This window comes from Echeneis naucrates, chromosome 1, assembly GCF_900963305.1.
Source record: "Echeneis naucrates chromosome 1, fEcheNa1.1, whole genome shotgun sequence".
NCBI classification, from domain to species: Eukaryota; Metazoa; Chordata; class Actinopteri; order Carangiformes; family Echeneidae; genus Echeneis; species Echeneis naucrates.
The window spans coordinates 20900367-20913790 of record NC_042511.1 but is presented as its reverse complement, the minus strand read 5'-3'; the positions used below and the strand labels follow the sequence as shown (position 1 = coordinate 20913790).

Below are 13424 nucleotides of genomic sequence, written 5' to 3'. Positions count from 1 at the left end.
TAAAATGCATGTTTCTATTAAATTCTTCAATTCCCCCAAAAAAAGAATTTTGATCGAATTTTTACACTACACAAAGACACAAATATTGTCTGCTGATGAAAGGTGGGGGAGTTTATAAATCTACTCCAATAAGTCAACAGAGCTACAATATGAAAGTTTATAGTGTCCACCGTTCCGTTGCAATTGGACAGCCTCATGGTCCTTAGATATGATGATTGCAGTCACTGCAGTTCATCAGAGCAGCTCAATATTGTCCCATCGGTCTTTATGAGGAGAAGGCTGGATAACAAAACGGAGAGTTGTGAACTTGTAGGAGGACACTGAGCGTGCTACTGTTTCAGTTCCAGAGCCCAGACATGTTGAGGCCACCCCGTTCGTCCTTTACTCTTCCTGTCACTCGATGATGAGGAAGACAATGATGAGAACGATGATGATGATGATGATGAACTTGTCTTGGGCATCTCCACCTGCAGACACATGTTGACATTTATTGCTTTTTAAATTGTCCACCTGGATCCATACATAAATATAATAACTATTTAATCATATTAAATAATATTTTATAATGTAGAAAATATAATAAGTGATTGAAGATGGCCTTTGTGAGCATGTACATAAACGTCCAGATTTTGCAATATTTTTGGAACATACATAATGAAGAAATCTCATTAAATTCACATTCAAATAACTAAATTCAAGTTGTGGGAGCACCAATTTGTTTTCCCACTTTGTTGCAAGAATCCATCATATTTGCATCTTTACTTTTGTATTTGGTACACCCCTATAGAATATGCACAAATATTAAACTGTTCTGTTTTTACACAGGGCACATACATAATGACCCAACAAATTAGCATTTTGCTTAAAAAAAAAAAGAAAAGGGGAGAGAAAGAAAAGTCACCAGACTCAAGACCAATCATGTCCAGATGACTGAATACATCCAATAATGTGCTTGATGTTTTAAAGCAATGTGACACAACAGACAAAAGAATGAGCACCCACCAGTGGTGAGCTGGCTGCTGTCTGCTTTGGAAAGCAACAGATTAAATGTCAATGAGAGGCTTTAAAGTCCCTCTATTGGTGCACTTCAGTAATATTTCTACAGATACCCATAAGCCTTTCGAATGTTGAGCATAAATATAAGAATATAATATAATATAATAAATATAAGAAATATAAGAAATATAAGAATAACCTCACCCTCCACACTTTACCCAGGTAGGTTTTTAACTAAATTATAATACTGAATTATAATACTTTCACTGTTTATCTGTTACTGTGTGTATTGCTGTGCTCATGTGAACATATTTCCAGAAAAACATGTGAGAAATTAAAAAGTATTTCTTGTTGTAAAAAACAGATATACCAGATGGAAGAAGCTTTTCATGTTCAATGCTGCGACCATATAATTTCTAGAGGGATTATAATTATTCATATTATTTATATTATTTCAATATGTTATAATTACAGCAATTATTTAATCTATGTTAAGTCTATATGTGAAATTTGGTCTTTCCATTAGCCAAGAAATTTTCCAAATACAGTATTTTGCCTGGGTAAAAAAAACAATGAAGATCATATATAATATAATATGATACAATATAATATAATATAATATAATTCGATAATGTGCAGAACAACTGAATAATAAATGGAGAATTATGCAGTTATTGGTTTTTCACCAAATACACGGACACACATGCTCACGTTTCATCTGTATTTTTACGAACGAATTATTAATAACTATGTGGATTAAAATCGATGAGTATTGCTATCAACAGCAGCAACAACCATAATTATAATCCCTATCATCTTGTCAACAACAGCAACTACAATAATAATGACAGTAATAATAATCATTTGGGTATTTGCATGTATTTGTTATGTAGGTTGAAAAATAGAGCTAAAGGAAATGCTGTAAACAACAAATTCAGTAACGACCGCATGCCAAGTTTAAAAAATTATTCTATAAATATTTCTTGCGAGTTTGTTTTAAAAAAAAAACCGGATCGTCGTCTAGATGATGTAGTGAGCCATCTGGAGAATCTTTCGGTAAACTGACCTTTGTGTCAGTTCCTCAAAGGCCCAGCTCCAAAAAAGTGAAGCCATAATGTTGAGCTGCTGGTCAGTTTGTAGCAAACACCATAATCCTGGCAGCACCATTTTCTATAATTTCAACTGGGCATTTTTATTTCTCTTCATCTGTCGGACAAACGATTATCTCGCCGAAAGGTTTCAATCAAAACTCTGTAAATAATATTTTGTTGCAATGGGCTAGGGTCCTTTTTTCATTCACAGCTTGTATTTAAACGCATTTCAAGTAAAATTTTTAAACGGAAGCTCTCCTTCTGAGAAATGTTCTTTTGTTTGTCAGTACATTATAGATGTAACTTTAAGGCGGATTTATTGTATCAATTGGATTCCAAAACATCCAAGTGATAATCATCAAATCGGAAAGTCCAATAAAATACGAGTTACCAGAACGTGTCAAAAGATCGAGTCAAAATAGCTCACAAAGATCAGAGAGCATAAAAACAAAAAACAAACAAACAAACAAAAAATAGTAATTAATAGTCATCAAATATTAAAATGCAAACAAAGACCTGGAAATAAGCACAATAAAAATGTGGATAAAATGGGAACTGGACATGTAAAGTAGGAAATATGATTTTATATTCGCACATATTTTTCCCTTATCCTTCACTTTCCTAGTATCCCAGACCCGTCATTGTTATGAAATACAATCAAATTCATATACCATTGAAATATATATGTTCATGGTCTTTTTTTTTTATTTAAAACCTGAATATCTTTGAATCTATTTAAGTTATACATTCCTTTTATCAAGTTTTGCAGCCAATAATATAGCTTTCTGTTTTTCTAAAAAAAAAACAAACAAAAAAAAAAAAACTCACTCAACTAAAACCTTAAACTACTAAATATTCTCACATGCTGAGAGCAAATATATTTTTTTATTTAATATCCCACAAAATGTTTATATGAACCTAGTGCTTTATCATGTGTGCACACCAAGGTCAACTTCCACTCAACCATCAAGACAGAGCTCCAGAAACTATGACTCTGTAGGTAACATATCACATAATGTTTCCTCTAAAACTTATTTATTGTTACATTTTATTTGCATAGAAACATAATTTCTGGGAAACAAGGTTGCACTGAACCTAAAATCCATGCTGCTGTCCCTCCAGTCAGGCAGTATAATCTGCTAGTATATCATACGCATTCACACTTTCAGCACTCATTCACTCATAGAACCTTAACATTGAAATAACCACTAAAACTAAATGTATTCAATATAGTACAACAAACAAAACATATCTACATCAATAAAACTGAAATTAAGGCATAGTAACAAAAATGTGTGGAGGGAAAAAATCGTTTGTTATAGTCTTATATATAGTGTCTGTGTCTTAATTGTCTCTAGCACACAGAGTTTAAAATAAACTTAGAGCCCCTGAAATGACCGAGTTTAAACTTCATGAGAGGGTCATTCTACATTCTTTACACTTATGGTTTAACCACTTCATCATTAATGTAAGAGCAGACTGGGGAGCATAGGTAATAATGAGTGTTTATGTATTCTCATTTTACGTTACTTATTTGATGAGTGTTTCATCTAGATAAAAAGTCTTTTTTAACTAAACTAGGGATTGGAATTTGAAAAAAAGGATTGACATGGGTTACTAATGGGACTTCATCCCCCCTGTTAGTGATTGCAGTCTGAAATTTGAGGAAAAAAGGGCTTTCTGGCTCCCATTATGCACAGCACTTCCTATAAGCAGCATGTTAGACTGCAGACAGGAAACAATTAATCTGTTGTCTTCTTCTAACTTGCTCTGTATGGACATGTATTGTTAGTTTCTAAGTATAATTTCCCTGTTGGGCTAAAGTGTGATGCTAGTGTTAAATAAAAAACCATTAGCAATGAATGTTATGATATTTATGTGTGTAGTAATAAATTAAGAGAGGATTAATGAAGATTAGACCTTTAAAATAGTGGTCATTATGGGAATACTGACGTAAATATGAAGTAACAGGAATGTGGTATACTAGACAACTGTGTTTGAAAGAACATATGTAGATGCCAGTTCATTTGAATCGACTGAATAGTCTAAATAGGTCTAAATATGTCTTCAGTCCCAAACGGTTGAACTTCATAAAGATTTAAGCATAAACTGCAAAATGTAGAGGTGAGGCCAAAATTCTGTGGCTCATATTGCTGGCTGGAAGAGAGAAGCCATCACACATTGTTGCTGAGAATAATAGGTCTATGACTGAATCCGGCCCTCCTAGCTATATGCTGAATGAGGATAGAAAACTGTTTTGTAGCTCCATTGTTATAAAGAGTTGAACATTTGTCCTGTGGACATGTCATCAGACCATTTATGAGGTTGAACTTTAAAGAAGAAAAATAAACGTTATTCTATTTTTTGTGATCTATGAATGAGAAGTATCCATCACAATTCCGGGCAAATACTTAAATCCTACATTTTCCTGTTTATTCCCTTTAACAGGCATGGTTCACAGGATCCCAAAAAATGTTTACTTTCAATAACATTTAATATATTAAACTTTTTTTATTACAGTTTGCACAAGCTCTCTAACCTGATTTTATAGGTCAAAATGATCTTTTGATGGTCTACAGTGAGACTCAGTAGATGAAGGTGATGGTGAAGGTGCAAGTATAGTACTATAAATATATAGTGTGGTATACTATAGTGTAATGTAATAGTATATCACAGATCAGCAAGTTAATAAAGTAACCACACAAAAAGGAATATCCTAAATATTTATATTCTTTGTTATTAATCACAGCATCCTACTGCTGCTTAGCCTATATAGAGATCTGATTATTCAAGGTCTGTCTTGCTTTCACTGAAAACCATACGGTTTTTTGTTGTTATTTTTTCAAATTTATATATATACATAGATAGATACAGAAAATATTTAGAGAAGACATTTAGGTGACTTAACAAATGTAAAGGTGATGAAGGTCAATGAATTGCCGTGCACGATCCTACATAATTGAAATACCTAAAGCTGCATTAGATCCATATATTTTTTAACAAATTCACACAACTCTTCACTATTAAGGAAAAAAACGGTATTACCCGACACAAACGAGCAACCATTTAAAGTGGTAGATGATTAAAGTTTTATTTAACGGACTATCATGTAAAATCTATCTGCAAGTTGTCCTCAACAAAAAGTTGGCTAATTTTAATTGATGGATTTCTGTTCTATCAATGCAATCTGATTTTGCACAAATTCTCCTGTAGAATTTAGAGCATTAAAATTGATTGTGTTGAAAACGCTTTACTGTTCCTGTCGCTTTCAGATAGAGGCTCTGCTCCTGTTAAACTCATTTACGCTCTATTTGACGGACATTCCTTTCCAGCAGAGCTGTATGTGAGGCTCACTCAAGTCAAAAACTTTATTTCGGAGACTTTTTCTGGAAACGGCTCAGAGTTCAGTTCATAACCGCTCTGTTTACGTATGTATGCTTGTGTGCGTGTGTTATTCTCTTTCTGTGTGTGTGTGCGTATTTGTGTTCGCGCGCTCTTACCGCCTCTCTTTTTCTCCGCTCCTCCCGGGCCTCTGTCTTTTTTAGCTCGGCCTTGAAAGCCTGCGTGTCCCCGTGTTGTCCGTCCTTGTCCAGGATGTCCATCAGGTAAGAGATGTAACTGGTTGCAAGCCGAAGTGTCTTGATCTTGGACAGCTTGGTATCGGCCGGGACGTTTGGGATACACTCCCTGAGCTCCGCAAAGGCCGAGTTAATGCTCTGCGTCCGCCGCCGCTCCTTACGGTTGGCTGTGGGTCTCCGCTTCACTGTCCGTGGGTGAGTGTGGTGGTGCATACCTACGGTAGCGCCGTTCACCGACAGCGGGCCTGGCCCCGGGAGCAGGCCGCCGGGTCCGTAGTGGTGGTGGTGGTGATGGTGCGGGTCAAGACTGCCGGATGAGCCGCCGCCGCTGTTGCCATGGTACTCCGGGCTGTAGCCGGGCGCGAGGCTGTACTCAGTGGGAGACATGTCCGCGTGGCTTATCAGCCAGCTCGTGAAGTAAGGAGGAGCTCCGGTCTCCTCGTGACACCGGCCGGCAGTCGCGGCATGCAGGGAATAGTGATGGCTGTCGTGGTGGTGCATGACCGTGTGGTGAGGAAAGCCTGAGACGAGACTCATGGTGACACACAAAAACACACACTCATACACACGGACTCACTCTTTTCTTGCAATTGCACGCGTGGATGCCCCAGGCTTGCCTTCCCCGTTAACGGTTAGCCAGAGCTGATGTTTGCATACCGAGTCACCCCCCATACTCTCCCCCTCCAGCCGCCGCTTTGACGGCCGGCCGACAGCAGGCCGGCCCCGGGGCGTCCTATCCGCTGTGACCCTGCAGGCCCCTCACTGCTGTCCACACTAGTCGTCCTCTCCTTTTACCAGTAGGAAGTCCCGTGAAAGTACCTCGTTATTTTCTGCAGCTTATTTCATACTTTCTCTCTGGGAGTCCCTCAGCAGCTGTCAACCTCAGAACCGTTTGGCAAGGCAGCACCAGTCCGAGCAGGCGCTCACGCACTACTGGCAAGTTAGTGTTCAGCTATTGTAAAGCCAACTTGTCTGTATGTGAGAGAGAGCGTATCTGATTTAATACGTCATCTTTACTACCTGGGAGGAGAAACTGACGCCACAGCCCGATCAGCCAATCGCGAGTCACCACTCCCTATGCTAGCCCCGCTGCTCAAATCCGCTTGTCAATGGGCCCGCTCAGTAGACCTGCTTCTGTCTCCTCCACGGCAACCATTACAGGGACAGGAAGAAGGACACGGTCCTCCTGCTTCAGGAAACTACAAATCTATAACACAGATCATTGCATTACTGGTTTTATAGGCCAAACAGTTAGACGGCAGACAGGCTTTAGATACGTATCTGAAGAGGACACAGTACACAAATAGACAAGCCAATAATTGAATTACAAAAGCCCAGACGCTCTCCACATTATTTTTTTTTCTTATACCTTTTTTGTTGGAGCGACATTTTGGGGACAAGAGACTTTTCCTAGTTGATGTAAAAAAATAAAAAATAAAAAAGCAAAACAAACAAACAAACAAAAAAAAAAAACAACAGCCAAACAAACACAGGAGAAAGAGTCAGAGAGATGAGCGCTATACTGAGAGAGAGAGGTTGACAGAGATGACTCTATGGTGGATGATGGAATGGCTAAGTGGAGCAGGTTGTGTGACAATCATCTCTCACAACAGCTAGTTTCCTTCACACAGCTCCGCCCACCATTTTACAGTTTATACTTTAATATTTTAGCCTTCTGTAAACACCGAGGCAGCCTGCAGTAGGCCGTCATAGCTCTGTACACCAATAAGAAACCCTCATTGAAGGTGTAGGTGCAGGAAGACGCAGACGTCAGTGGGCCTGGTTCTGTATCAGACTAGAGGAGCAGCAGATACCTGAGCGTCCACGACACTTTGACAGCATGGGGTAGGAAGCCGGCAGCAGGAAGCCTGTCTGACCTTCTTTAATTGAAGGAAAACGAACGATTAGTGTCTTTGGTGTTTTATATTACTGCTCAGTTCGAATCCATACTTTCTCTGTCAAAAAGGGTGAATTGTTAATTTTTTTGCTGATTCATGTGTAGATAGCTATAAATACCTTTACTGTTTCTCCGGACTACATTAAAATAATTATTCTGAGGAAACTATTGATAGCTGGTTCCACAAAACTACTTTCCCGAGAAATCAACAATTATAATTTCGTAGTTTGTGTTATACTACTGTTGCGTTTGATTCAAATTTGAAACCAATAACCTTAAATGTAACAATATTAAAAGATGAATTTAATATTTGTATTTATTATCAACCATGAATAAATGTTAAAACAAACCAAGATGGCGCATCAAATCTAGGCTGAAAGTTCATCAACAAGCTTGACGAATTTAATGGAAATAAAACTCGGAGAAACGTCAGAGCTGACATTAAGCAGCATGGCTTTACCTCCAGGACTAAAGTTTCTAGAGATTTTATAGAATAATAATAATGAAAAAATCTTGTGAAAGTCCAAGGCCGATTTGAGGCCTTTATATTTTGGATAGGTCCCATTTAGATTGAGTACTTTTGGGTTAACTCATTCTGCGGTGAAATAAATGCTCATCCAAATAGTCCACGTTGAGCCATTTAACAGTCACCCTCTGAGGGCAAAGTTCGCGATGACGGTAACTGCAATGAACAGCAGTTTTCTGGAATCCAATCAATATATTGGTTTAACAATCAATTGCTCAAATATCAGTCAAAAATGTTGATCGTCACACACGCATTCAGATACACTGCGACACAGGATTGACAGAAAGCAGTTGAAGCACGCGCTGGCCCTGACACTAGAAAAATTTTATTGGCACACTTAACTTCACTTTGTTTGTACGTGATTGAAAAACATGCATTATCTCAATTTTTATATACTTGCATATGTAATACTAGGCTTTGAGTGAAGCCTTTATAAAATTTTATGTAGTTAAGAATGAATTTGCCTTCTGTTAACAGATTGTTGGACACTGATATTGGTGTATAATTTTAATGTCTATTTAAGTCCGTAACTAAAAGTAGGAGATGTTCTATAACATGTAACATAGCTTTTAAGTCGACTCGTTACAGGCGTTGCATTAACCTTTGCGCTCCCTCTTAAATCATTCATCGCGGCTCCCAGATATCCATATCCGCAAGAAATAATCCATTAACAGTCGTCAAACTCTGAGAAGGTCCTGCAAAAAAGGGCAAAAAGATAAAAACGAGAAGATTTCTGCTTCTTAGTGCGTTTATGTAGTACAAAAACATTCCTTAATTGTGCTATTCTTTTTGTCATTAATATCATTGGATGAAGAAATGTTCAGGCAGATTAAAGGTCTGCGCAGTGTCTGGCATGGTGGTCCAGGCGACTGTAAAACGGTTACTTACATTTTAGCTTCAGGTTAGTAAATCCGAGTTAAAGTATCCGTGGCGTAGTCGTGTCAGACGAAAACTGACATCATGACCGACCCCTAGCGCCTCTCTCGCTTTCTCTGGACCAAAAGTCCGTGACAGTATCAAGGTTTTACATTAAATGTACCACACTGTGGGTTTCGATACATTTCAAATAACATATTCTATTTTGTTTGCTTGCAAATAATTTCCCACTGTTATTCTTCACCCCCAATCCATTATATTAAACGACATAAATCAGGAAGCTTATGTTATGTACAAGAAGGCCTATAAGAACATTTACATCAAATTGAGAGAGAGAGAGAGAAGCAGAGAGAGATATATATTAAATGAGAATTCACAAAATGTACCCAGTCCCGTTTAATTTCTAGCTATATTGTTGGAAAATATATAAATAAATGAACTCTTTCCTTGCTCTTGATACAACAGGAATAATTTTATCCAGGGGAGTTCAAATGACCAATTCCAGTTTTGTTGCACGGGTACATCAACATAAGGAACTGTCAAATTATTTGACTATTTTGAATATGCTTTAATCTGCTAATGTTCTTCTCAAGCAAATGGTTACTAATAGATTTGGTCAGGGCCACCTGAAAACATCTGCTGAGCCTTTTGAGGCCTCTGATGACCTTATCAGACAGTTCTGAAAACTCTCCAATCACCCCTGAAAGCAAGATCAAGATCCTGTTAAGACACCCAGAAGCGCTTCTGAACCTACTACCTCAACGCATAGTGCATTTTATTTGCACTTGCATTTGGACCAAGAGTATATATAAGGCATTTGGATGTTGGATTTGGTTTTCAGACAGTTCTTTTCAGCTATAAATGCACACATACATTTACAAGCACATCAGTCAGTTGCTTGAAGTTGTGGATGGTTATTGGGTTTGGGTTACACATTGATTTAACAGTTTCCATCATAGGATCATAGAAGTAATTTATCTAGCTCTTTGGGCACACAAAATAGGTGGCCAGGTGGCAGCAAATTTGAATTGGCACAATCCTTGTCTTACATGCTTCATTTTCCACAAAGTAATGGTGGCCTGGAAAAGACGACAGCTCTGTGGGACTTAACCAGGTTAGCAAATGTTCATTAATGGCTTATTTTGGGAGTTTCTCACCTAGTATGAAAAATGGGTGGATTGAACATTAGCAATCATTTAGAGCCATGCTTGTGTTTACTTGATAACCTGATAACCCAAACACCAGTCCTAAGTGGAACATTCAACATTTTACCTCTGTTTTGGTCTCTAGGAACTTGTGAAGGAAATATCTAAATATTGATTCATAAATGTTTGACCATGTTCATTGGCTGGCTAGAAACATTTTTTTGTCAATTCGTATTTTGTCCTTATTTTTTTTGCTGCCTGCTGGATCTCAAGAACGAAGCAGGTGTAAAACTATAACAATGTGGGCTGTGAAACAAAACAGTTGGCAGGAATATAACAAACTCTTGCATAGAGTGGAGAACCACGTGGTACAGAATCATTGTATGTACACACAGTAGTGCATATTCTAACAGGTGAAAAATGTAATGGTTTGGCAGTGAATACACAATACTTTAATTTGTAACTCTCATTTTGGCTGATGCTACCCAGGACTGATTATGTTCTATGTTTTAGGATTCAAACCTGGGCTCTTCCACTAGTTGTCATCTGCATTGTTTTATAAAGACAATGTGGAGATGTTGAGCCCTTAGTTGTCACACCAGATGTTTTTCTTGTTCCATTTAGAACTTGCAGCCTAGTATTACTTTGTGGATCTTAGAGTGGGAAACACTCAAGGAATACTAAATAAAGACTATGTGGGAAGAAAAGCGACAGATCCAATTTTGTAATAAAGATGTTCTATAAACAGCCAAATAAATATCTGCTGCCTCAGCTGAGAGGGGGCTCTGGATACAGGGCAAACATCAACAGTAGAGGACTGTGCTGCTCACTCTTTCATGAGTCTGTAAAACTTTAGATTGGGAAGAAGACATGTCTTTTGTGCATAAAGCCAAAATATAGTTAACGACAGATAGTCCTCAGTACAAGTTACATAAGTAAAAGCTGTAGGATGAGATTTGGATTGTAATTAATTGTTGAAGCCTATGAGTGATTCAAAATAATAGCTGCAGACTACATATGGCTTTAACTGTGTTTTCAGGCTCCGCAGGCTTGTAGAATGTGTTGAGGAATTCTCTGTGTGGAGGGCATATGATTTATATTTGTTTAAGTGTTGAATAGGTGTGTGTGTGTGTGTGTGTGAGAGCGAGAGACTGTGTGTGTGCATGCGTGTGTCAGCCTGCTCTATGTAATCCATCTATGTGAATGGGAGCTGTTGCAGTAATTTAGATCGGTTTGTGTCTCCTGATAATGATACATAATTAGACTGTAGGTCAGTCGGTCAGACTCCTGATCTCTCCTCCTTTCCTACACATACACACACATGCGCGCATGCACACACACACACACACACACACACACACACACACACACTTCTCTCCCCATATGCCCTCTCTTCTGATCTGAGCCATTCCTCCTCTGTATAAATAAACCTGACAGAGAAGCTGGGTTATGTGTTGTGTGTGTGTGTGTGTGTGTGTGTGTGTGTGTGCGCGCGTGTGTGCATGGAAGAGAGAGAGACTGAGAGAGCGAAAGTAAGTGTGTGTGTGTGTTTGTGTCAGGCTGTGTGATGACGTGCAGGTACATTCCAGAGCAGCGGAAGTTTCTTTTCAGAGTGAAGTGCTGTTGTTGCTGCCTGGACTCAATTACAACCATAGTATAACCCTATACAGCCATCATGTGCCGAAAACTGACTCTATGGGTTGCAAACCTCACATTCTGCTGGACTTTTTGTTATAAGCAAAGAATGCTATTGAAGAGAGCAGTCTTTTCCCCCCTGAAAAACGCAAGTACTCATCTAGAATACTTATACTGAAGTTGCATGCAGTGATAAGCTCCATTCTTGAAAAAGCAAAACTAATGGTTTATAAAACCTTTCAACCTCTAAAACAGTCAAAGCACACTGAACAAAATAGAATTAATTAAAATAGTGAAAGCAAATAATGTTCTGAGGAAAGACTATTGGGCAAAATTTATGCAGTCGACAACTACAATGGCACAGTAGTAAATACCACACAAAACATTGCTCATTAAAGTACTGTTTTCCTGTCTTAAAAGGTTGTGTCTATGAATGCTAAAGGATTTTAACTTCTTTCAAGGCCAGCACAGTGGCATAGTGGTTAGCGCTGTTGGCCCACAATAAGAAAGTTGCAGATTTGGTTCCCAGGCCTGAGGCCTTTCTGTGCAGAGTTTGCATGTTCTCCCTGTGCCTGCGTGGGTTTCCTCCGGTTGCCCAGTTTTCTTCCATTGCCCAAAGACATGCATGTTTGAATGATTGAATGAATGAACTTCTTTTGGTGAAAGTGTTATTGATGTTACAATAAGTATCCACATAAAAGCTAATGAAGTAATGATTATGATAACCACTAACGCCAACTGGGCTGTAGAGATGGGATTTATGCCTCTTCAAATGGAGCCGGATCTTGTGGATCTGTTCCAATCAAAGGGCCGTTCAATGACTGGATCATTTTTATACTTATTTATTTTTAAGATGTAAGATGTAGAAGCAAGTAAGAACTAATTTTATCTGGTAAATAACCACTGGGAGAATGATATGGTAAGGGTTGAAACTTAAAATTCACACCGATATATTGGTAAGTTTGATCTATCCTGAAACATTCACCAATTAATTCATAATTCATTCATTCATGTTCTACCACTTATTCGTTTTCGGGTCATGGGGGATGCTGGAGCCAATTCCAGCTCATATTGGGCAAGGGCGGGGTACACCCTGGACAGGTCGCCAGTCCATCACAGAGCCAACACACAGAGACAGACAGAGACAAACAACCACTCACACTCACAGCTAGAGTCACCAGTCAACCTAGACATGCATCTCTTTGGACTGTGGGAGGAAACCGGAGTAACAAGGGTGTGCCACACCCCTCTGCTCTGACAATGAGATGACTGTTTTGGATTTACCCTTCATATAAAATATGCATGTACATACATAAAGCTACTTAGACAAATGTTATTTACGCAATACCAAAAAAAACTTAGTGGCACATACATCCATGTGTGAAATGCAGCAAAAAAAACCCCAAAAAAAACAAAAAAGGAGAAGAAGAAGAGTGGCTTGCAAATACGACTACGTTCCCATTGTTCCTATAAGAACCGTTCAATCCATTCAATATGTTTGTGGATATCACAACTCTGCTTGGCTGCCATTGACCAGTTGACCATGGATTAAATTCTTCAGTCAAATCAAGATTTTAAACCCACCATTAATTGAATAAAAAGACATAAGGCCATTCCACCCACCTTCCGTTTTGCCATTAGTTCATTATATGCATCAAGTTAACAACCCACAGAGGTACA

The 13424-nt window shown here is 38.4% G+C and overlaps 1 protein-coding gene across 2 annotated transcripts; it reads right to left on the bottom strand.

Moving 5' to 3' along the window:
- Positions 1-329: 329 nt before the first annotated feature.
- On the bottom strand, positions 330-6581 carry hand2 (heart and neural crest derivatives expressed 2). 2 transcript variants are annotated; one of them, XM_029510455.1, is made up of 3 exons: positions 5588-6581; positions 1953-1966; positions 330-414 (listed from the first exon to the last, which is right to left on the bottom strand). In XM_029510455.1, the coding sequence occupies exons 1-3, from the start codon at positions 6200-6202 to the stop codon at positions 330-332; spliced, it is 714 nt and encodes a 237-aa protein (XP_029366315.1). In that variant the 5' UTR covers positions 6203-6581. The 2 variants fall into 2 exon arrangements, with proteins under 2 accessions (XP_029366315.1, XP_029366306.1); XM_029510446.1 differs by lacking the exon at positions 1953-1966 and having other exon boundaries at positions 330-467.
- Between the last annotated feature and the right edge of the window lie 6843 nt (positions 6582-13424).

Coding starts and splice junctions, on each gene's coding strand:
- hand2 (XM_029510446.1), bottom strand. CDS start 6,202: ATGAGTCTCGTCTCAGGCTTTCCTCACCACACGGTCATGCACCACCAC. Junction 468..5,587: donor AGCGGAGAAAAAGAGAGGCG/GTAAGAGCGCGC, acceptor ATGTGTCTGCAG/GTGGAGATGCCCAAGACAAG.